The sequence below is a fragment of the Petaurus breviceps genome, unplaced genomic scaffold (genome assembly GCF_028583685.1).
Source record: "Petaurus breviceps papuanus isolate PSGF00001 unplaced genomic scaffold, PetGlider_PUasm1.0 139, whole genome shotgun sequence".
NCBI lineage: Eukaryota > Metazoa > Chordata > Mammalia > Diprotodontia > Petauridae > Petaurus > Petaurus breviceps.
The window spans coordinates 12,073,252-12,095,578 of record NW_027185697.1 but is presented as its reverse complement, the minus strand read 5'-3'; the positions used below and the strand labels follow the sequence as shown (position 1 = coordinate 12,095,578).

General features: G+C 46.6%; 1 protein-coding gene across 3 annotated transcripts in view; it reads left to right on the top strand.

Annotated features, from left to right (window-relative positions):
• The window catches only part of EXOC6B (exocyst complex component 6B), a 624,130-nt gene that overhangs the window by 90,646 nt on the left and 511,157 nt on the right, over positions 1 to 22,327 (top strand). For all 3 annotated transcript variants that reach the window (XM_069066557.1, XM_069066565.1, XM_069066574.1), the window contains exons 2-6: positions 1,192 to 1,357; positions 8,786 to 8,833; positions 11,113 to 11,203; positions 11,314 to 11,359; positions 17,032 to 17,236. In XM_069066557.1, the coding sequence (XP_068922658.1) occupies positions 1,192 to 1,357; positions 8,786 to 8,833; positions 11,113 to 11,203; positions 11,314 to 11,359; positions 17,032 to 17,236 (556 nt within the window). The remainder of the gene's footprint in view (positions 1 to 1,191; positions 1,358 to 8,785; positions 8,834 to 11,112; positions 11,204 to 11,313; positions 11,360 to 17,031; positions 17,237 to 22,327) is intronic.

Below are 22,327 nucleotides of genomic sequence, written 5' to 3'. Positions count from 1 at the left end.
GCCTGTGACCCAGATCCAAGCAGGTGAAAGCAAGAGGAGTTACCCTCTGAATGGTGTCTTGGTCCTACTATCTGCAGGCCAGGAGCTCCAGAGGCAGCCGCGTGGCAGCAGTTGCACCTGCCACGTGCCCGCTGCCACGTCTTGCCCTGGGGGCAGGGGCACCGTGCTCTTCTCTCCCCCAGTTCCAACAGAGCTCCCCACTGACCTTTTACTTTCTATTTGGTGTTTGTTTATGGGTTGAGAAGGATGGAAAGCGCCACAGCTGCCAGTGATTCACCCTCATGAAGTCTGCTCAGGCTGGTCTGGGCCACAGTCTGGGCCGCCCTGGGCCTGCGCTAGGCTCACATGGGCTTGGCTCACGTGGGATTGCGCTGGGCTCCCCCTGTAGTGTGATAGCTTCTTCCTGTTGGCCTGCCGGGCTGCCTTCAGCGAGAGATTTATTTCTCTCTGTCACTTTGTGAGTTCTGTAGCCCTAAATTTGTGTAGAGTCATTTTTTTTTTTACAGGTATTGGAGGTGGTTGCAGTGGGAGCTCAAGCAAGTTCCTTCTTTTGCTCTGCCATCTTGGCTCCCCCGTCCTCCCCACATAATGCTTTAAGATTTGTAAAGAACTTTAAAGATCTTGTCTCATTTGATACTTACAATATCTCTGGGATAAAGGAACTATTCTCACCCTCCTTTTACCAATGAGGAAACTGAGGCAGACTGGTTAAATGACTTGCCCAGGGTCACAGAGCTAGTATGTGTGGAGGCTGGATGGGAACTCAGATCATCTCATCCAACACTCTATCCACTGTCTTACCTAGCCACCTCTAATTGCTTTTTAGTCTTTTCCAGGCTAATCCTTTTTTCTTTTTGCCTTTCCTCAGAGGTTATACTGCTTAGATGATGAATAAACATTTCTGACCTTCTCCTTTAGACTCTCTGCACGTTTTCTTGGTTCCTCTGTCTCTGTGTAATCAAGCAGTCAGTCAAGCAGCAGACCTTTATGAAGTGCCTTGTTTGCCAGGCACCAGCCAGTGTCTAACTTGCACTTTGTGAATTTACAAGAAGTAATTTTGTTTTTTAAGCTCTGGTGTTACTTCTAGTTTCATCTCGAGGTTTGGTTGTTCCCAGTTCTGTTAATTGGAAATACATGATTCCTTTTTGTTTGGTGGATGATTTATCTCTCTGTAAAACGCTTCTGTTTTAGATCTGTCTATGATGGTGAGGAGCATGGGCGGTTCATGGAGAAGCTGGAATCCCGTATCCGCAATCATGATCGGGAGATTGAGAAAATGTGCAACTTCCATTACCAGGGCTTTGTGGACTCCATCACTGAACTCCTGAAAGTGAGAGGAGAAGCCCACAGATTGAAGGTGAGGAGGCGGGGAGAAAGGGGCTCGGGACCGATGGCAGCCTGGTAAGAAATGAGGGCGGGAGGAAACAGAGTCAGGGGAGGCAGGTCATGTGTGATGGGGAGGCTTGGGGAGCCTTAGAACTAGCAGCCAAAAGTCACTACTTTCAGCCACCCGCTCTGGTGACTCTGCCAGTCACCTGCCTTCTTTCTGTTTGAAATAAAAAAAACCAACCAAACTCCAGGGAGCGGCCCAGTATGGGGGCTCTGGCCTTTCTCTTCCCCTAAGATCCCTCAGAAATGGGGCTGTTGGTCCCTTTCCTGCTTTGTCGGAACCGTCAGGTGACCTTGGGGGGGGATGGAGCTCCTCGGGAGGGAGATAGCATATAAACACAAGGTGGACAGATGGCTTTGCTGTGGACTCAGTGACTTGTTAGATCTGGTTATTTTTCAGTTGAGAGCTATAAAAATGGAGACTTTATTGATATGAGGCTGACAGAGCTTAGGGGAAAAGAGAAAATCACAAGTATGCTAGATTCAAATTCAGTGTTTGTTACTGTGAAAGGAGAAGTGGCCAGGCTGGTCAGAAGTCGTGAGAAGAGAGTGGCATTTTGCAGGTGCCATTTTCTGGTCATTTCTAGCCGCTGTGCTTGAGCATTGGCGATTGGCTCTTCAGGCACCTGACCTAATGAATGCAAACACATGCCCAACGCCATAAGTCTGCCTTCATCCAAAGATCATTTATAATCCCTTTATGATCATTTTTATAATTGTGATTCTTTACAATCTCCAAATCCACCATCAAAAGATGCTTTCTTGTTCCTTTGGGTGGTTATCAAATTTACACATTTATTCACGTTTCCTTCATTCACCATCTTTACAAAAAGCACTGCTTGTTCATTTGGGCCCCATCTCAGTAGTTGTCTCTCAAAAAGTTTTCAGTTAGTCAATAAACATTGATTAAGCACCTACTGTGTGTAAAAGAAAGGTAGAAGATAGTCCCCGCTCTCACGGAGCTCACCATGTCATGGGGGAGACAGCATGTCAGTAGCTGTGACCACACAAGCCACAGATGGGAGGAAGTGGAGGTCATCACAGAGGGTGGGATTTTACCTGGGACTAGAAAGCAGCCAAGGAATCCAGGAGGCAGCAGAGCGAGGAAGGAGAGTGTGGCACACACCGGGGAAGCCAGGGCCAGCATCTGGAGTGTCTGCTGGAGGAGCAGTCAGGAGGCCAGAGTAACTGTTATGCAGAGTACTTGTAGGGGCAGTAAGGTGTAGGAAGACTGGAAAGGCAGAAGCAAGGGGCAGGTTATGAAGGGCTTTGAATGCCAGACTAAGAATTTTATGTTTGAATCTGGAGGAGCTAGGGAGGTGCTGGCATTTATTGAGTTAGAAGTGCTGTGGTCAGACCTGCACTCTGGGAAGATCACTTTGGCAGCTGAAAAGAGGATGGGCAGGAGTAGAGAGGGATTGGGACCAAAACCACCCTGCAGGTGCCAGGGGCCAGCACCCTGGTGGTGACCATGACAGAGGTGGAATCAACAAGCCCTGACCGCAGATTGTGTTTGGGGCGGGGGGAGTGAGGAGTCAAAGCTAACACCTGGGCCAAGGCTGAGGGCTTGGGAGCGTGGTGATGCTCTCAATGGCAATGGGGAAGTTAGGAGGAGGAGAGGTTTTGGGTGGGAGAGATGATTCTGTTTGGGACATGCTGGGTTTAAGATGTTTGTGGAGATGCGAGTCTGGCGGTGAGCAGAGAGATCTGCACAGGATCGTCGGTTTGAGTCGTCAGCACAGAGATGGTCCTTGGATCCATGGGAGCTGATGAGATCACAAGTAGAGAGGACTGAGAAGGGCAAATTAGATACATAGGAGGAAGACCAGGATGCAGCAGTGTCACAAAGCCTAGAGAAGAGATCATGGAGGGGTAGAGGGGGATGGATAATGTTAGGGCTGCAGAGAGGCCAGGAAGGACAAGCATGAGAAAAGTCCTTTGCATTTGGCAGCCAAGAGGTCCCTGGTGACTTTGGAAGGAGCGGTTTGGTTGGAATGATGAGGTCAGAAGCCAGACTGTCATTGCATGTGTGTATATATTTGTAAAACATGTATGTGTGTGCATTTACCCACACTCACATACATACACACATAGTCATATGTATACATGCATGCATGCATACAGTCATGTTTTTTTGCTGTCCCTCTCTGCCTTTGGCATGGTTGTTCACACTGACACGATCCTCAGATTTTCTTTCAAGGAGCCCCTTCAGTGATTGATTACTTCTCCAAGGCATCTGAAACTTCCTATTGGTGCAGTGTGTCTGGAAAGTCCCCAGCACCGACCGTGGACATCTGAGGCTGTGGTCTGGGGAGTTGGGGGCTCCGGGGTAAGGGGGAGACTCCTGTTCACATCAGTGCTTCCTCCTTTCTGTCCATACAACTCCTGAACTAGTGTGAGTGAAATTCTGTTCCACTCATTTAGCTTGGAGCTTCCTTGAAGATTTTCTTGGTAATTTTCTGATTTCTTGTGATTCTTGTAATATTCTTAATTTCTTGTTGTTTGGGAGAGGGTGATTCTGTCACTTCCTTTTTTGTTACATTGACTGATATATTTATCAGTGAACACCAAAGAAGTGAAGACTGCTGCATATGAATTTAGCTGATAGATTTGTCAGTGAACAATTTGGTGTCTCTGCCACAAGAGAGACTTTGGAGTGCCTTGTGAATATTCTCCGAGCACACTCTCTGACCCTCCCTCCGAGAGTAGCAGTGTGGTATTTCATAGAAATCTGGGCTTCTCGGCCCACTCTGGAGACAGCAGAGATTGGATCCAAGTTCTTGGAGAAGCAATTTCTCTTATTCATGGAGAGGACTTAGGCAGTGAGCTTTGACTGGTCTCCAGGTAGCTTTGCATAGCCCCCTTGTCGTTGTAGGAATCCTTGACCTTCTCAAGGAGTTTTTTCCTCATCACCAATACAGTAGAAGTAGGGAGGATCAGTTGAATTAGAACACATATCTGAATGGGCAGTAAGAATGGGAAAAGAAAAGAGAAATATTGATTAAGCAGAGGATCTACAAAAGCAAAGCTCAATATCCTCTTTAAAGCTTGGTAAGGCAGATCCCTGTGGAAATTGGAAGAATGACAAAGTCTGGGGGTGTTTCTCTGTCTCTTAGTAAGCCTGATTAGACATTTAATAGAAGAGAATTCAGACTTGGCCTCGGTTTTGGAACAAACTGAAATTATTCCATATGGATTTTCTCCTTTTTCTTCCCCATCCCCTAGTTGGAGTCTCAGGATATAAAAATATAATAATCTGTGCTCCTGTTTGGAAACTTTCTTGTATGTTGTGGAGGAAATGAGTAGGGTGGGCTGCCAATAGGAGGGTAATTTCTTGAGCAAAGGGACGCCTTTCTCCCGTGCCCCCCAAGCTACTTCCAGGGCTCATTTCACAGAGACTTCAGCCTCCTATAAAAGGAGGCTTGAGAGGAGGTCGCTGACGAGAGAGCAGAAGGGAAACGGTATCACTTAGTGACTGGGACTGTACGTTACAGAACCACAGAACGCGAGAGTGGGAAGGAACTTCAGGGCTGTCTGGTCCAACTCATGGTTAACCAGGAAACTCTTTTCAGGCTCCCTAGCCTCTGCCTTAAGACTTCCATTAGAGAGGAGAAGGGAAGAGGAAGCCTTTGCTGTCCATGCTCACCTGGGAGCAGCTCCTTTTACTGAGCTGGGATGACGTGCAGCTGCTGTGTGAACCTGGGCGAGTCAGTCACCTGGGTGATCATAGAGCTTACCTCCCAGGGTTGTTGTGAAGGTCCATTGTGATAATAGCACACATAGAGTGCTTTGTAAACCTGAAAGCACTCTGGCAATGCCAGCAAGGCGCATTCTTCTGCCTGAGAGCCCTTAGGAGCCTCAGACACCCAGACAGATCTGAGACATCCCCAGATCCTGCAGCCAGTTTTCATATGGCGCGTTCTCCAGTCCTCTCGCCCTTCTGGCTGCCCTCTTGTGGACGTATTTGATCTTGTGTGTCTCTCTCCAAATAGGAGGTGTCAAGACCTGGAAACAGGGCCCCGAGTGTGTGCTGACCAGGACATTGACCTGTGGTGCGGCCACTGGGCTTGTTGTAGGTGTGGCCGTGCAGGATACTTCAGTGCAGTGGTCCAGTGGCTATCAGGCGCTTCCTCGGGTTAAGGCACCCCACTGGGCACTGAGGCCACAGAGAGGCAAAACACAGTAGGCCTGCCTTCTGTTGCTTACGCTCCCCAGTGACTTTTTCTGAATGCAGGCTGCTAAAATTCTTGTCTTTTTCTCAGACCTTTGTCCAGTCACATCTCCTCAGTGATGTGCTTGATTTTGTGAACCCAAGTGTAGTAGGACTTTACATTGGTCCCTACTGACTTCCCTCCATTTTACCAAGATGTGCCATCCAGTGGGTCAGGTGTCATGCCAACTGCAAGTTGGGCCCTCGGGCATCTGAGCCTTCAGCCAGGTCACTCAGAGTCACAGTGCTCAGAGAGATTTGGAAGCAGATTCTAGCCTGTCCATGGTGGCCTTGCTTGTCTGACTGGCCCACAGCCTCCCAAAAGTTCACCAGGGCCTCTTTGAGAAGCCCCCTGGCTTTCCACCTCCCGCTCTTGCCCTGTGGCCCGTCCACCAGCCCTCTCTGCCCTGCGGTGCCTTGGTGACATCCTTTAGCCTGGTTCTCTCACATCCTTCAGAGTTCCTCCTTTGTCCCACGGTGTCCCCTGAGTGACGCTCCCCTTCCAAGCTGATGCCGACCTTGGATGGATAACCTTGGCGTTTGTCATTCACCGATTTCATTTCCAGCCAGCATTTAGCCCATATCTTGTGCTTGTCGAGAGCGTAAGCGATTATCCCGCACTGTACTGATGTGCCAGGATCTTGCGTTGATAGCTTCTCCTGAAGGGGTTGTGAATCTGTATAGCTTTGTGTTCAGTGGTCAGGGTTTGATTTCGACCATGATGCCCTTTTACCACTGATGGTGCAGAGACGCTTCCTCGTTGGAGGGTCCTCTGCTGGTTGGTGTTAGAGGTGCAACTTGGCCTGGAGCCCTCAGCATCTCCATGTTTGGGAGGGGACGTGTGTGTCTTTTGATAGCAATATCTGTTCTACTGATGAACAAGAGTGGGGGCATCTTGGGCTTTCAGTGTAGCGCAAAAGAGGATAAAAATAGTCGTCATTCTTCTCACCAGAAGCATTGATTAAGCCCTTCTGTAGATCTGTACCGAGTGCTGTCGGAACCAGATCTGAACACTGCCTCCTCCATGACTCCCTAGAGGCTGGCCTCACAGGGGAAGCCATGTTAGCGGGATCGTACGTTAAAGAAAAGTGCACTGAATGCACTTGTATGTCAGGTCTTAACAAAAGACTTGGTATACTTGGTGGGGATGGGCACACGGAGGAGTCTGGGAGGTCAGAGGTATCTCTTCTTTATCCGGCAGTCTTCCAACGATGGCTTGGTTCTTCTTTCTTTCTTCTGTATACTTACTCTGCTGACTCTCTGTTTCCCAGTCTTTGCCACATTCTCCCATCTCTTTGCCTTTTTGCAGACTGTCCTTCATGCCTAGATTGCCTTTGCCTCTTGAAGACTTGCCACTTCTCCAGGACTCCTTCCTTATCCCACCACGTGGGAATTCTTCCTTAGATTTTCCTCTGATGTTTCTTTGTTTCCCATCAGACTCTGCCTCCTGGTCTGCTCATTTGTGTACATGTTGTATCCCTTCCTGTAGTTTGTAGGCTTCTTGAGGGTAGGAGCCATTTGCCATTTTTCATTGTTTTATGATAGAAGTGCCTTGCATATGGTAGACACTTAGGTATTTATGGAATGGAAGTAAATTAAAAAGATGTACTGGAGAAAGTGGGATTTCCAGAGCTCAGTCAACCAACCATTTTATTAAGCACTTACTGTGTGTTATACACTGTTCTAAACCCTGGGGGTCCAAAAAGAGGCAAAAGACAGTCCCTCTATTCAAGGGACTGACCATTTTATTTTATTGTAATTTATTTATTTACTTTTAGTTTACAACATTCAGTCCCACAATCCCTTGAATTCCAGATTTTCCCCCTCTCCAACCCCCGTGGCGTTGCAGTTCGACATGGGTTCTACAAATACCTTCACATTAAACATGAGTCAAGTTGAAAAGAAGAGTTATGGAATGAACAATGAGAAAGAAGGAACAAAACAAAACACAAAAGAGAGAGCAGGTAGCTTGCTTCCATCTGCATTCAGACTCTGCAGTTCTTTCTCTGGATGTGGATATCCCTATACGAACAAATATATACAAAGCAAACTATATAGAGGATAAGTAAGAGATAATTAACCAAGAGAAGGGAATGGAGTGAAGAGGGGTGGGGAAGGCTTCCTATAGAAGGTGAATTGTAATTGCAAGTTAAAGGCAGCCCGGGAGGTCAGTAGTTTGGAGCAGAGGAGGGAGAGCATTCCGGGCATGGGGGACAGAGCTGAGAGAGGGAGTGCCGTTTGTGGGCCAGCTGGGAGGTCAGTGGCACTGGAGCCAAGAGAACGTGGTGGGTGTTAGGAGCCTTCTTCCATTCTTTCTCGCCTAATCTAACTGTGTTGGAGCCGGAGGGCTGCCCTGCAGAGCAAGAACGTGGGTTATAGCTTCATCTTGTCTGGTGATGAGAGGTATGACCACAGACAGCTTCGGGACAGAGTGGACAGAGAGTACCCTTAGGACCTTTCTTTTCAGTTCTCAAAACTGCAACAGCCCATCTTCCTCTAGGGGCCTTGGTCTTTGGCCTTGGCCATGTGAAGCACAGGTCAGACTACACAGCACATTGATATTTCACACCTGTCTGGTCCCAGCTGCAGGCTTTACCTGCTTCACTCTCATCAGGGCCTGGGCCATTTTCACATTGGCCCACACCATTCCTCCTCAGGAAAGTGATTCCTTCCCAACATCCCAACTTGGAACTTTAGAATATTTCAGTCCTTGTAAAGTCATAACAGATAGTTTCTTTTCAAACTAAGGGGAAGGTCATTTCATTCTACCTCTGATGAAAAAATTTCTCCTTTCTTCATTTTATGGAAAAGGATGTTGATATTCTCTGGGTCATCATTTGTATCTGCCCGCTGCCATGTTCCGCATGTTTTTTTCCCAGTGAGCATTCACGAGCCCAAATCTGAACGAAAGCTTAGTGTCCATTTCCTAGAGTATTGTGGCTTGGAATGATTCAAAACCTATCCTCTGTTAAAATTAGTTTTCTCTTTGTGCAAAAGGATCTGTAAGTTATGAGTCCTTAGGTATCTGTAATTTAACCTACAATTGTACTTAATTACAGAAAAGATGTAACAGATACCCCATGCTTAGCCTTATTCGTGATTATATTTGCCTTTTATTGCCCGAACAATGTGCAATCTGTCTGTATGTTTGTTTCATATGACTTTCAAATTGTCTTCTCTCCACAGAACCAAGTGACTGATACTAACAGAAAACTACAGCATGAGGGGAAGGAAGTAAGCCTGATTTACCTTTTGAAAAACCTCTTCTGCCTCAGATGGTTCACTTGTGATCACTTTGTTTGGGTTTCTTTCTGTTTATGGTTGGTGAAAGTGCAGATGGGGGGCTGGATCAGGGCCACAGAGTGGCTGGCATGTGTGTGTGCAAATGATTTGGAAGGACCTGTCCAGCCTGAGCGTTCTTGGATCTGGGATCTAACCCAAATCAAGTCAGTGAAGAGCCCGGACAGCGGAAACGAGAGGAGAGGCCGCATTCTGGAGTGGATTTACTGAACAGTTGATCAGGACTAGGGCGGCTGGTGTTTAGTATTCTTTTAATAGAGCAGCGACTAGTCAAAGCTATCGATTGCAGAAACTTGGTGCAATCAGTTAATTGATATTAACTTATTTAAAATAAAATAAGACTCTCCTTAGGAGAGCTAGGTGATGTAGGGAATAGCTTGAGTGCTGTGCTTGGTCAGGAAGACCCCAGTGCAGATCCCGCCTCAGACTCTGACAGGAGTGTTAGCGTGACCTGGGCTCACTTAACCCTCAGCTCCAGCTTCTTCCATACAGCCAATGGAGACAGTGACAGCACCTGTGGGGAACGCATGTGGGGTGCTCTGCAGACCTGAGAGTCTGTAGAAATGCTCACATAGAGAGGCACTTTTTCCCCTTTGGAGCCATCTTGCAATACTTTGGATACAGTAGGTGCCAGCCATGTGCTGACCTCTGGGTATACGAAGAAAGGCAAAGCCAGCCCCTGCCCCCAGGAACGTACAGTCTAAAGGGGAGTCACCGTGCAAATCACTGTGCAGGAACAAAACACACCCAGGAGACAGCAGAGGGGCTTCTGGCAGAAGTGGGGCTTGAGGGCAGCCAGGAGAGGCAGAGGTGAGCAGGGAGAGCGTTCTAGGCATGGGGGATGGCCAGTGGCCTGAGAGAGCTTGTTAGATGGAATCTCAGGAAGCAATATGGCAGAGCAGATAAAGTGCCAGCTTCAAGTCCTGTCTGCACCACACTCTCTGGAGGGCTTGTCAGTCCCTGCACCTCCAGTGTTCTGGGCAGCTCCCTAAGAGATCTGTGAGTGTCCTCACCTTAGAGTTCCCTGTACCGAATAAAATCCTACCTCCAGCCCTTCTCCTTCTCTTACATTGAAACTAGTTTGCCTTTTGGGGCTTAAGGAGAACCAAAGGTTATAAAGAAGATTGTTCTTCCCTTCTGGACCCATTGCAGCAAATGCCAGAGGCTAGGAGCTCCGCTGATGAGTGCTCATTTAGATTTGATTTGATTCACCTGAGAGCCTTTTTTCTTTTTGGTGTTAACCATGGCTGTTTTACCCTAATTTTAAGCCGGTTCCACCAGTTCTCTGAACAAGCCTATTTTGAGGCCTCTCATGCTTTCTTTTTTTGGAGGGTAGCTGGGGTTAAGTGACTTGCCCAGGATCACGTGGTTAGTTTTTGTGTTAAGTGTCGAGGCCAGATCCGAACCCAGGTCCTCCTGACTCCAGGGCTGGTCCTCTATTCACTGCACCAACTAGCCGCCCCATTAAAGACACAGGACAGCCTTTTTTTTTCCTCGCATGCTTTCGGTAAGGGGCATGAACCTTCAAGAACCTTCTTTCAAAGAGATGGAAGCTATAGTATAGGGTCCACCCAGATAACGACCTTTACAACTTAGGAATGCCCAGTGGTTTAGCAGGAACAAGGCCTTGTTCTTGAACTTACCCAGATCCTTACTCAGAAGCCCCCGACTCTTCTGGATGTGGCGTATTTGCATAAATAGAGAAAGAAGCACAGAGCCTTTCGAGGCCACCTGACGCTGTGTGGCTGTGTGCCCTCTGTGACCACTGAGTGTCCTTCCAGCCTCCCACTTCAGAAAGACATAGAAGTGTCCTTTCTGAGACCTGCTGACATCCTTCGTCAGGAAGAGTAGGGAGGAGCCACCCGGATGGGGAGAGAGTGGGGGTGGGGATGGGGATCACTGGTGGGGGTGGGGTTGGGGATGGAGGTCACCGGTGGGGGTGGGGTGGGGGGTCGTGGGTGGGAGTGGGGATGGGGGTAGGGATGGGGGTCACCGGTGGGGGTGGGGGTGCCGATGGGGATGGGGGTGGGGATGGGGAGGTGCAGGGGGGATATTTTATTGGTTGGGAAAGGCAGCTCCTTTGTCCATTTGGCAGCTCTTACTATGAAATTTGGGATTTCCTTCTGAATTGAACTCAAGGTAGACACAGGTGGGGGAAAGCTTTTTATTTCCAATCTTTGGCCTAATTCAGCTTTTCTTTTCTTCACTCCAAGCTGGTAATCGCAATGGAAGAGCTAAAGCAGTGTCGACTGCAACAGAGAAACATCTCGGCCACGGTAGACAAGTTAACGCTGTGCCTGCCAGGTGAGGAGTCAGAAGTACAGCGGGGGCTGGGCCAGTTCATTCAGTCCCCATTAGTCTTCCCCTTCCTCTCTCTCAATAATGCTCCTGGTGTTTTTCCCTCTTCTTTCCAGTCCTGGAGATGTACAGCAAACTGAGGGAGCAGATGAAAACTAAAAGGTAAGGAAGGGACTTCTGGGACACCTGTCCTGTCATGAACTCTGATGGACACTCCTCCCTGGCTCTGCTCAAATCAGTCAGGAGGAAGATCCCCTCGCCCAGGGTGCTCTCCATTAGGTGCTTACACCTTCCTGGGGTGCGGCAGCAGCTTCCCCTGGGAGCTTGGTCTCTGGTTGGGTCTGCTGGCTGTCTCCAAAGCTCCTTGGGGCAGAGGGAGATGTGAGATCGAAGTCGGAAGACTGGGCACAGAGGCAGATCGTGGTGATAGACATCTGTAAGGGTGGTGGCCTTGGCTGTTATCCCTTGTTCTAGAAATGTCTTCTTCACTATTCACAGTAGAGGATGCACGAGAAAGTGTGCAGACAGATGGTCACTGGCATGAGACCGTGCAGTGTCCCAGTCAGAGAGAACGTGTCTTCGTGTGCTTGCCTGCCTCGGGTTCTGCCCAGAAGAAACATCTCTCAGATGCGCGTGTGTGTCTGATTATGTGTGATTGTGCATGTGTATGTATGTCGTGCATTTGTGTGCATGTGTGTACATGTGATTGTGTGCACGCATGTGTGTGTGCACTTATCTCTGGGCTCATCTCACTTCATCTCTGGGTTGGGCTCTGGTAGCATTCTCCTTATATAAAATGGTAAAGCCTAGAGTCTTGCCTGCTCTCAGAGCCCTCTGAGGAGCTCTTTGGCCACATCTCTAGGGCCTGAGGGGAACTGGAGATCCTCTCTCCTTTTACAGATTCAAACATCGCCTGTCAAGTTCGGGCCGTTTCACCATTTGGCCAGTGGACTCTCTCCAGAGTCTTTCCATCTTTGGTTTGATCCTTAGTGTCCCAAGCTGATTGAGTGACTTGTTTTACTGTACCCGCTTGAAGTGCTTGTTGCAAGTAGGTCTTGATTTTTCTGTTTCTGCTGACCTTGGCTTCTTTTTCCTGAGATGATGCTCTCACATTGTGCCAAGGGCCTGCTGGTTAGATGCTGGTCATTTCTGTCACACACGCGTCAGCGCACACACATGCGTGCACACGCTCGCACCATTAAGGAGCACTGTCTCCAGTGTCACCTTGGAACAGCAAGGACCGAAATAGAGATGAGATTTCTGTCCCTTCTTTGTCATCATTACCCAGATGCAGGGACTTTCTGGAGTTGGTTGGGTTTCACTTTACAGGGTTGCTTAGCTGGATTTTAGAGGGTGCAGCAGCTTACTTCATTGGATCCTCATTGGTTTCCTCAGGATGGTACAGGTGATACATTAGACTCTGGTACTTTGGTATGTATCCTTCTTGTAACTTTTCCTTTGGGCTGGGAGAGGAGGGAATCATCCAGAGGGCAATGGAGAGATAAATGGTGGGCAGAAATCAGAGCTTGGCAGACCATGGCCTGTTTTTATATGGCCAATGAACCGAGAATGGTTTTTACGGAACAGGTGATGTGCTGGGTTTGGCCTCCAGGCTTTAATTTGCTGACCTCTGACATAGAGGCATCAGCAAATTACCAGGTATGTGCATAACATTGAATGAAAAAGCGTTCTTGATTTTGGCCCAGTACACACCTCTTCCTAAGATGGGTGAGTGGATGAGAAAGCACTTCCTGTGTTTAAGGCCCCGGTAATAGAGAGAGAAAAGCAAGAGAGCCCTTGTGCTAAGAAGATCCCATTCTAATGGGGGGAGACACAAGTTAGAAGGTCTCAGCTGCAAACCAGCTGGATACGCACCGTGCTGCTAAGGCTATGGCAGCAAAGCAGATGGTGATGCTGTTTCCACTGATCAGTCCATATCTGTTTCTGGTGCTGAATCATTTGACAGGCCGAGGACTTTGGTGGTGAGAACCTTGGTTTCTGGGCCTTTGGTAGCTGGCTGCTGAGGAGGCAGGGATGGCAGCATTGGCTACAGATGGGTGAGGTCTATCCAAGGCTGATTACTGGTACAGTGGCTATAGGGCTGAGTTGGAAGCAGGCTCAGTGGTTGGAAAGTGAAGGCCCTCCTGGGGGATGCTCTTCCCAGGGCTCTGGGGCTCAGGGTTTGATTGGACTGTCTCCATCAGGGTCTGAGGTGATATGGCCAGGGTGTGGTGATGATTGGACTTGTCTTGTGCCTTCTGCTTCAGTTCAGCTGGCTTTCCTACCCAATGGGTAATAGTTGGTAGGGATGGCTGGTCCCTTCTCCATAAGAATGACTGCCCTGACTGATGGCCTCGGGGGTAAGGCTAGCAGCAGGGCTGGGAGCTTTCTGTTTTGGTTAGGTCAACTTGCTTGATCTCTGGGATGTTCTCCGTGTCTCAGTTTTTCTAGTTTTCTTCTTTTCCTTTCCCAGTCCCTGCCACATGACTTTATTTCCTTCCTCACACCTCTAGCGGAGGTTGTACTTGGTCAGAGTGAGGTACAGCTGTCTGATAACAGGTTCAGAAAGAGCCCTGTCCGTGTTTCCTTGGACTCTAGTGACCACAATGTACTCAGGGGTGTAGCTAGTTATTTGCATTGAGTGTTTGGTATGGAGAATGAAGTTAGGCATTTCTTGCTGTAATAAATAAGATAAATAAGATGAGAATAAAAGACGGCCATGAAGTATGCCTACAAAAGGACAGTGAAGGAATGAGGTGACATTCCTTGTTACCAGGAGCCATTGGCCTTTGCACTGTGAGACATGAAAAATGTGGCACGGTTCCATGGGCCAGATGTTGGCAGCATGCAGCCGCGGAGCTCATCAGCGAATGCCTAACGTGTCCATGGGCCACATGGCTAGATTCTTCTCATTCTATAAACAATGTTCCAAAATATAACTAAACCCCAAAGTGTGTTTATCTCTTTGGCTTAATTTCTGGCTTTCTGTCCATTCTTAAGTTTCTCTCCAGAGGAATCACATTTTATTGCAAATAGCTTTTCGTACCTAATTGTAGTATAAACAGTGTCCTGTTTACACTGAGCCATGTGAATTGTACTGTTCTTTGAGTCTATAAAATCTGAGTAAAAACAACTTCCCCAAGACTTAACTGTAGCTTATACTGAAAAACTTTTTGAATTGGGGAGAGAGACCTCAGTCTCCACCATTTATTTTTATGTTTGTAAGGGACTGGGGCAAATATGACCACAGATAAAAAAGACAGTGAGTGCATTAGGAGCCATTCAGTTCACCCTAATGTGGGATATCTCCTTACACTGCTTTGGTCATTGATTGAAACAAATCTGTGAAACTAAAAATGACTCTTTTTTTTAGGCTGGGGAGGAAAGGAAAAACAAATAGTTATGAAAAAAACGCCTATTTTTTCCCTTTAGTTGGATAAGTGTATGTTGGAATTGGATGGAAAAGAAGCATTGAATGACAGTAACTCGTTGTACAAGTAGAAATCTTTTGTGCTTGTGAGTTCACTGCCCATAAAGAGATTTATGAAGCTTTTTTTCGTTATGTGACTTGTGTTAGAGGAATTGTCAGAATGAGCTTTTGAATAGACTAGAATCCTTGGGCAAACTTCATTTTTCAAGAGAGCAAAAAGACTTCCAGGGCAATGAGAGGCATGTTCTTGTCTCCAAATGGCAGGTGGGTAAAGTACCGCCATCCTTTCTGGGCCTAGGATTTTTAAGAGTACAGGAAGAAGGATTACTCTTAAAAGCAGCAGTCAGAGGGAGCTTGTTGTGTGTTAACAAGACATAGATCTTTGTTTCCCAGGGGCTCCTTATCCAGGACATTTTCTTCATCTTCCTTGTTTTTTATCATTGACCATTTTCATAGTTTCAGGGCCTGAAAGTTTGGTTGGAGGGGCTAAAGTTGACATTTAAAGCCCCCCAAAGATAAAAGTGGTCAGTTTCAATGAGCGCTTCCCTCTGGGTAGTTGAGAATTGTATATTATATGCGAGTGCTTAGCTTGTATGTGAATGAAGTTCTTAGTTGAAAACTTGTATTTTATATGCTTTTATGTGAAGAAACTGAAGTCCCTAAAGCTTTAGTGACATGTGCACAGTTCAGATCAAGTCATGGAGCATTTATTAAGCACCAAACACTGTGCTCATCCCTAGAAATACAAAGAAGGGGTGTACCCCTTCCCACCAGGTCCCTGCTCTCAAGGTGTTCATAGTCTAATGGTAGAGACAACATGTAAACAACCATGTGCACACACTGTCTTTACAGGGCGTGTTGGGGTCAGTCCCCTAGGGAAGGCTGCTTGCAGAAGGCAGGACTTCATCTGAGATTTGAAGGTCGGGGAAGTTGGGAGGTCGAGGCGAAGGGGGAGAGTTTCAGAAATGTGGGACGTGGAGTGTCATGTAGCTTCTGACTTTAACACCCAGCCAGACAGCTCCCTCCGAGTTAGTAGTGGCCTCGTGACCACCAGATCTGCTGGCCTTCTCTCAGACTGGATTCTTCTCGACTGGCTGCTTGTCATGGTTGCCTATCTTCATCCCCTGGATGATCTCTCTGTTTTGGGTTTTCATGACGCTGCTCTCTGTGGGCTGCCTCCTGCCTGCCCCACTGTTGCTTCTTGGTCTCTGCTGTCTTGCCATGCACATCGTGTCCACTCCTTCGTGCCAGGCCATATCTGCAGTGGAGGCACAGATCTTACTTTATTCCCAGGTCTCTCCCTCAAGCGTTAGTCCTTCACCATCAGGCCTTCTGGACGTTGTAAATTGGATAACACAGAAGCATCTTAAACCCAGTATATAGAAACCAGAGCTCACTGTCTTTTTCCTGACCCCCGTCCAGTTCCACACATCCTCATTTCTGTCAGAGGCACTGCTGGCCTCCCATCCTCCAGCTCAGTGACCTTGGTAAATCTGAATTTCTCACTCTTCTCGTGCCACAGAGTTGATCAGTTGCCAGGTTTTGTCGTTGCAAAATTTAGAACATTTCTTGAACCCTCTGCCTTCTGCACTCACACAAGCATCCCTTAGTTGTCCTGCCTGGTGAGTCCTAGCCCTTCATCTTATGGATGAGAAAGCCAAGGTCCAGGGGAGTTCATTGACGTTTGCTCACTCAAAAAGTAATAAATTACAAAGTCACAAGTCTCAGAGATAGAATTTCAAGCCAGGTCTTCTGATACATAGTTGAGAGTCCTTTCCAGGGCACCCTGCTACTTCCCAAGCCAGAACTTGGCTGCGAGTGTCCCTGTCTGTGTCTGCTAAGGCCCTTCTTAGCCTCTTGATAGGACCAGTCTTTCTGGTGTACTTCCAGTCTACTTTCTGGTGCTCTCTAGGGAGAGGTCAGGGCATCTTGTCATCAACACTTAAGCGTTCGGCATGATAGTCAGTCTTTGGCAGCAACATGCAGGGAGTCTTGATTATGCCATGTGCTCAGACTCATCGCGGTTTTTTTGGGTCTGTGACTCTTCGATTAGAGGGTTTTTTCTGTTCCTCGTATGTCATTGGCAGTCCTTTTTTTTTTCCCTCCTTTCTTTCCCTGGTATCCTGCATAAACACATCTGCTAATGTGCTTTTCTTCTCCCATGGCTCCATTATTAGGTATCTTGTCACGTGTAGAAGCCAAATGACCCAAGGTTCTCCTTATATTCGCTGCTATGCCTAAACATAATAGTAAGTCTGCTATCTTTATGCATGCAGAAAATGAATTGAGACTGGAAGGCTTGCCTTGGAAAGACTTTGTACTGTTGTCATTTAGAAGACATGAAAGGAGTTTGTGAGTCTGAGAAATCCTGGGCAGAACTAAACCTGTGGGATTCCTTTTACAGACATTACCCAGCTCTGAAAACCCTGGAGCATCTGGAACACACCTACCTGCCCCAAGTGAGCCACTATCGTTTCTGCAAGGTCATGGTGGACAACATCCCCAAGCTACGGGAAGAAATCAAGGATGTTTCCATGTCTGATCTCAAAGACTTCTTGGAAAGTATCCGGAAGCACTCAGACAAAATTGGAGAGACTGCCATGAAGCAGGTAGGTTTTCGGTTTTGAGATTTGGTGGGCAGAGTGTTGGAATATTTTAACTAAATGAAGATTTCTCTTTGCCCAGTGACTGGGGCATGGACAGAATGGAAGACATTTTTGCATGCTGCCTTTGTCTTTGTGAATCAGAGAAAGGGGCAAGCATTTATTAAGAGCCTACTATGTGCCAGGTTCTGTGCTAAATGTGATCTTTCAGTCAGCCTGTGAAGTAGGAGCTCATCTCTGAGTTGGGCTACACCTGGCTTGTGAAGCGAGACTTTTGTTCTACTAATGCATAGTCTTTTGACATTGACTACTGCTCTATACCCTTGGAGTGCTCTGGACCTCCTGTTTCTTCTTCATCCTTGTGAGGTGGGAGACCTAATGTCCTTTTAGGTCAGGCTTCATATGGGCTGCCTGAGTAAGGGAGGACTCTTGAGTGCCTTCTTTTCCTGTCCTTTGAGCAACATGGAGAGCTGGATGTGGGTGTGTACAGAACTCACTCCAAATAGGCCACATTGCTTAGGGTTCTTGCCTTAAGGTTTTTACTCCTCTCAGTCTTTGTCTCCAAAGCTTCCAGAGATGTCTGGGCTCCTTTTGTGTTTCTGAATATAAAGAGTGTAATGACTTACAGTACTATCTGCTTTTTTCAGTTCAGGTCATATTGATTTTATTAAATTTCCCCAGTTTACCTGATGGTGTACCATCTGAAGAGTAAATAGAAGGTCCCGTTGTTTATGGAAAGTGTTTGTATTTTGGCTCCAAACGTCAGTTCTCAGTTCTTCAGGAGGTCGTTCTGAGCCCTTATCGCTGTGCACATGGAAAGAGGGACTCATTTTCCTTTGTCTCCTGGGCCCCAGCTGACCCTGGGGAGCTTCCTTCCAGTGCTTTTCTGGTCCAACAGAGGATATTTTCCAATTAGACTTTGCTAAGGGGATGCAGATGCCTGAGTTTGGGGGGGGGTTTCACCTCTATTTTTGGTCAGTCTTATAATATTTAAAGGACAGAGCTTAAAATGAAGTGAAGAAAACCTTTTCTTTCAGAATTCTGTGACTATTTGATTTCTGGGTGCCATGCAAACTTTGTAGTTAAAAAAGGCTTTTTTTTTTCTTTTTTTTTTTTTTTGTTGCGGAGAAGTTTTTGTGTTCCTTTTACCAGAAAACCATCCTCAGGGCAATCCTTCTTCATTGTCATTAACTGCTGTTTCCGAAGCCCTACAAAGTGAATGGGTCTGCTATCCTGAGGCTGAACGGTCCCATATGTGCTGTCTTGCCCCATTAGAATGTGAGCTTCATGAGAGCAGGGACTGGCTGGAATTTGGGTGCAGCCCTGATCTGAGGGAGGCTGTGCTCTTTACCTCGTGGTTTGGTGTTCTGGAAATCTCTTACAAAAGGGACTCTGGCCTTTTCTTTTCTTTTGATAAAAAGTAAGGAATCTATCCAAGGAAGCAACTGAAAGCACATTTCTCCCAAGTGACAGTTGAGGCCTTCTCTATTGTCTGCGCCGGTGTGGACCCTTTCCCAAGCCTGTTTTGTTCAGTTCAGGCAGAATTCATTCTGTCTCCTGCCACTTTTTGACCACCTCTTCCCTGGCCCTTTTGGAATAATTCCAAGTACATTGCAGGTGTTGCTTTATTCTTGTGTCTCATCTATCAGGTTTTCTTTTGCTGTTTGTAGTAAGTCACCATGCCCTATTCTTGGCGGTACTCTTCTTCTAAGCACTCCTCTCATCCTTAATGGTGCCTTGCACATCATTTTGTTGTAGTTGAGTCATTTTCGGTTGTGTCTGACTCTTTGTGACCCCATTTGATTTTTTTTCGGGGGGGGGGCAAAGATACTCGAGTGGTTTGCCATTTTCTTCTCTGGCTTGTTTTACAGATTGAGGAAACTGAGGCAAACAGATTTAAGTGACTTGCCCAGGGCTACACAGCTAGTTAATATCTGAGGTCATATTTGGACAAGCCTGCCAGACTCCAGACCAGGCATTCTGTCCACTGTACTAGCTCAGTGCCTAAATAGGGCTACCTAGCTACCCCTTGAACTTCCCAGTCACTCAGTAAATGTTTGCTGCATTAATTTTAAGGGGTGGAAGGGGGAGTGGATGGCCTTGGAGATAGGAAGACCCAGGTTGAAGTACAGTCCCAACACTGTGTGACTATGGTCATGTTTCTTAACATCTTACCATTGGGTAACTGTCTGCAGCTGTCAGTTACAAATGACTTGCTAATCTGTCTTGGAGGAAGGAATTTTCACACTTAACATTCCCCATGTGGACGACATCCTGGAGTCAGGAAGATCTGGGTTCAGATCCTGCTGCAGACACCACTGGTGACCCAGGCAAAAGCACCGAAGTGTTGCCTCTTTTGTACAATGAAGGGGTTGAATTCATTGACCTCTCAGGTCCTCTGCCCTCTAAGCCTGTGATCCTCTGAAACCAATAAAGTAGTCAACCAGGTCTTTGTCCTTGTTGCATTCTGTAACTTTATTTGGTGTTCCTCTTATGCAGTTTCATTCCTCTTCTGCTCAGACACTTGAGCTTGCTTAAAAGTAAAATGTCTGTCTTCTTGGTTCTAGTTTTTGATGTCCTCTGCCATTCCGCCCTTAGCTCCTATTTTTTTCCATAGAATAAATGGCAGAGGGAGAGTCCTGGTCTTGGAGGCTGAATTCTATTGAACAAATGATTGAGTACCTGCTGTGCACAACGTGCTGGGCCGGTTTGGTGTTTGGGATCCCAGGATACAAAGTAGATAGACCATGTGTGCCTTCCAGGGGCAGGGCTTGGGTTTGAATCCTGCCTCACACACTTAGCTCTGGGAGGTTCCAGGATTGCTCTGAGCCTTCATTTTTGCCGTGGCAACATGGTGATGCCTTGAGGTCAGGAGCCATGTTTGTTTTCTTTGTGTCCCCAGCAACTATCACAGTTCCTGGCACAGGGTTAGCACTCAGCAAATGCTTGTTGACTGACTGACAGAAAGTGGAACAAGATGAGCAAGGAGGAGGAAATGGAACAAATTGTGGCTAAAGGAGCCAGGTTTTAAAAAAGAAAAACCTTGGATTTTGGTAACAGGGCTGATGTGGCAGAGGGACTGCTAACATTTTTAGGAGAAAGGGAGGCAAGGTTAATGGCTTCCTGTTGATTACATCAAAGTGATCAAAAGACCATTTTGTTTTGTTTTGTTTTGTTTGTATCCTGGCTCCTTTACCAAGTTCCAGGCACTGTGCTAGTTGCTGAGGATACAAAGAAAGTAAAGAACACGGTCCCTGCCTTTACAGATTTCACATTTCTTACGAGTAAAAATCTGTTTTACTTTCTTTTTTTAAAATCACTGTACGTTTCTCAGTGCCCTTCTGTCGTTCCCTCTTAGAGAGCTATCCCATATAATAATATTTTTTAAAGACAAAAAAAAAGAGGATGAAGAAGCAGTATAACTGATCAGAGCATGTGTGTTCAGTGTACAGCACCGTCCCCCATGCAGAGGGATGAGGTGGAGTGGCTATGTCTTGTCCTTTGTGATTTTGTAGCCGTCACTTATTTTCCTGGTGGTTCTTCCCATTTGCATTTTTGTAGTTACGTGTATATTGTTTTCTTGGGTCGGCAGACTTCCCTCTGCATCAGTTCACACAGACCTTTCCAGGCTTCTCTGGTTCATCACATGCATCGCTTCTCACAGTGCAGTAGCATATCATTACATTCATGTACCACAATTTGTTTAGCCATTCCCTAATTGTCATTTACATGTAGCACATCTCTTGTGTAACATACATGCTGTTGTTCAGTCGTTTCAGTCATGTCCGACTCTCCATGACCCCATGTGGGGTGTTCTTGTCAGAGACGCTGGAGGGGTTTGCCATTCCCTTCTCTAGCTCATCTTAACAGATGAGGAAACTGGGGCTAACAGGGTTAAATGACTTGCCCAGGGTCACACTGCTCGCAAGTGTCTGAGGCCAGAGTTGGACTCCAGGATCCTGATTCCTGGCCAGGTGTACCATCCACTGCACCACCAGCTGCACATATACATACTAGGCAGTGGTAGAGAGGGAGAGCATTGGCTCTGGAGTCTCAGGACCTGAGTTAAAATCCTACAATGGCCTGTGTGATTTTGAGCAAATCATTTAACCTCCCTGGGCTTTGGGTTCCTCATCTATAAAATGAGGGGCATGGGCCCTCAGGTATTCTGAGCAGTGATGGGTAGCCTTCCTGTAGGAGATAGATTTTTTTTTTTGGAGGGAGATTCAGTCAGTTAACAAGGCATTTGTTAAATGCCTACTCTGTGCTGGGCACTTTAGTGAGTCCTGGCCATAAAAAGAAAGGCAGAATGCTGTCTCTGACCTCAAAGAGCTCACAGTCTTAATGGAGAAGACAAGAAGCAAACGACTAGGGACAAAGAATGTACATTCTAGACAGGATAAATTGGAGATGAGACCAGAGGGAAGGAATACTAAAAAGGTAGGACTCTAGCTGATGCTTGAAGGAAGCCAGCAGACACAGATGAAGGGAGAGCATGGGCATGGAGGTCAGGCAGTGAGAGAAATTGCCAACATCAGTGAAAGGAAGCCAGGAATCTTGAAATGAAATGCTTCTCACTCTTCAGAAAGGAATCTTTCAGGAGCATGATTTTTATAAAGTGAGATGAAATGTACATTTTAGGTAATTATTCAACTCCCTGATAGATTATCTTTTAAATATTTTTATTTATGTATTTTTGGTTTTCAGCATTCACTTTTATAAGATTTTCATTTCTATATTTTCCTCCGTCCTTCTCCTTCCCCCTCCCAAGATGACATGTGATCTGATATAGGCCATACATGTGCAGTCATATTAAACATATTTCCACATTAGTCATGTTGTAAAGAAGAATTGGAAGAAAAGGGAATAACCATGAGGAAAAAAAAAAGAGAAAATAGCCTGCTTCCATCTGCATTCAGACTCTGAAGTTCTTTCCCTGGATGTGGACAGCATTTTCCATCATGAGTCTTTTGGAGTTGACTTAAATCTCTGCATTGCTGAGAAGGCTAAGTCTTTGAAAGTTAATCATTGTACAATGTGGCTGTTACTGTGCACAATGTTCTCTTGGTTCTGCTCAATTCAATCAGCATCAATCAT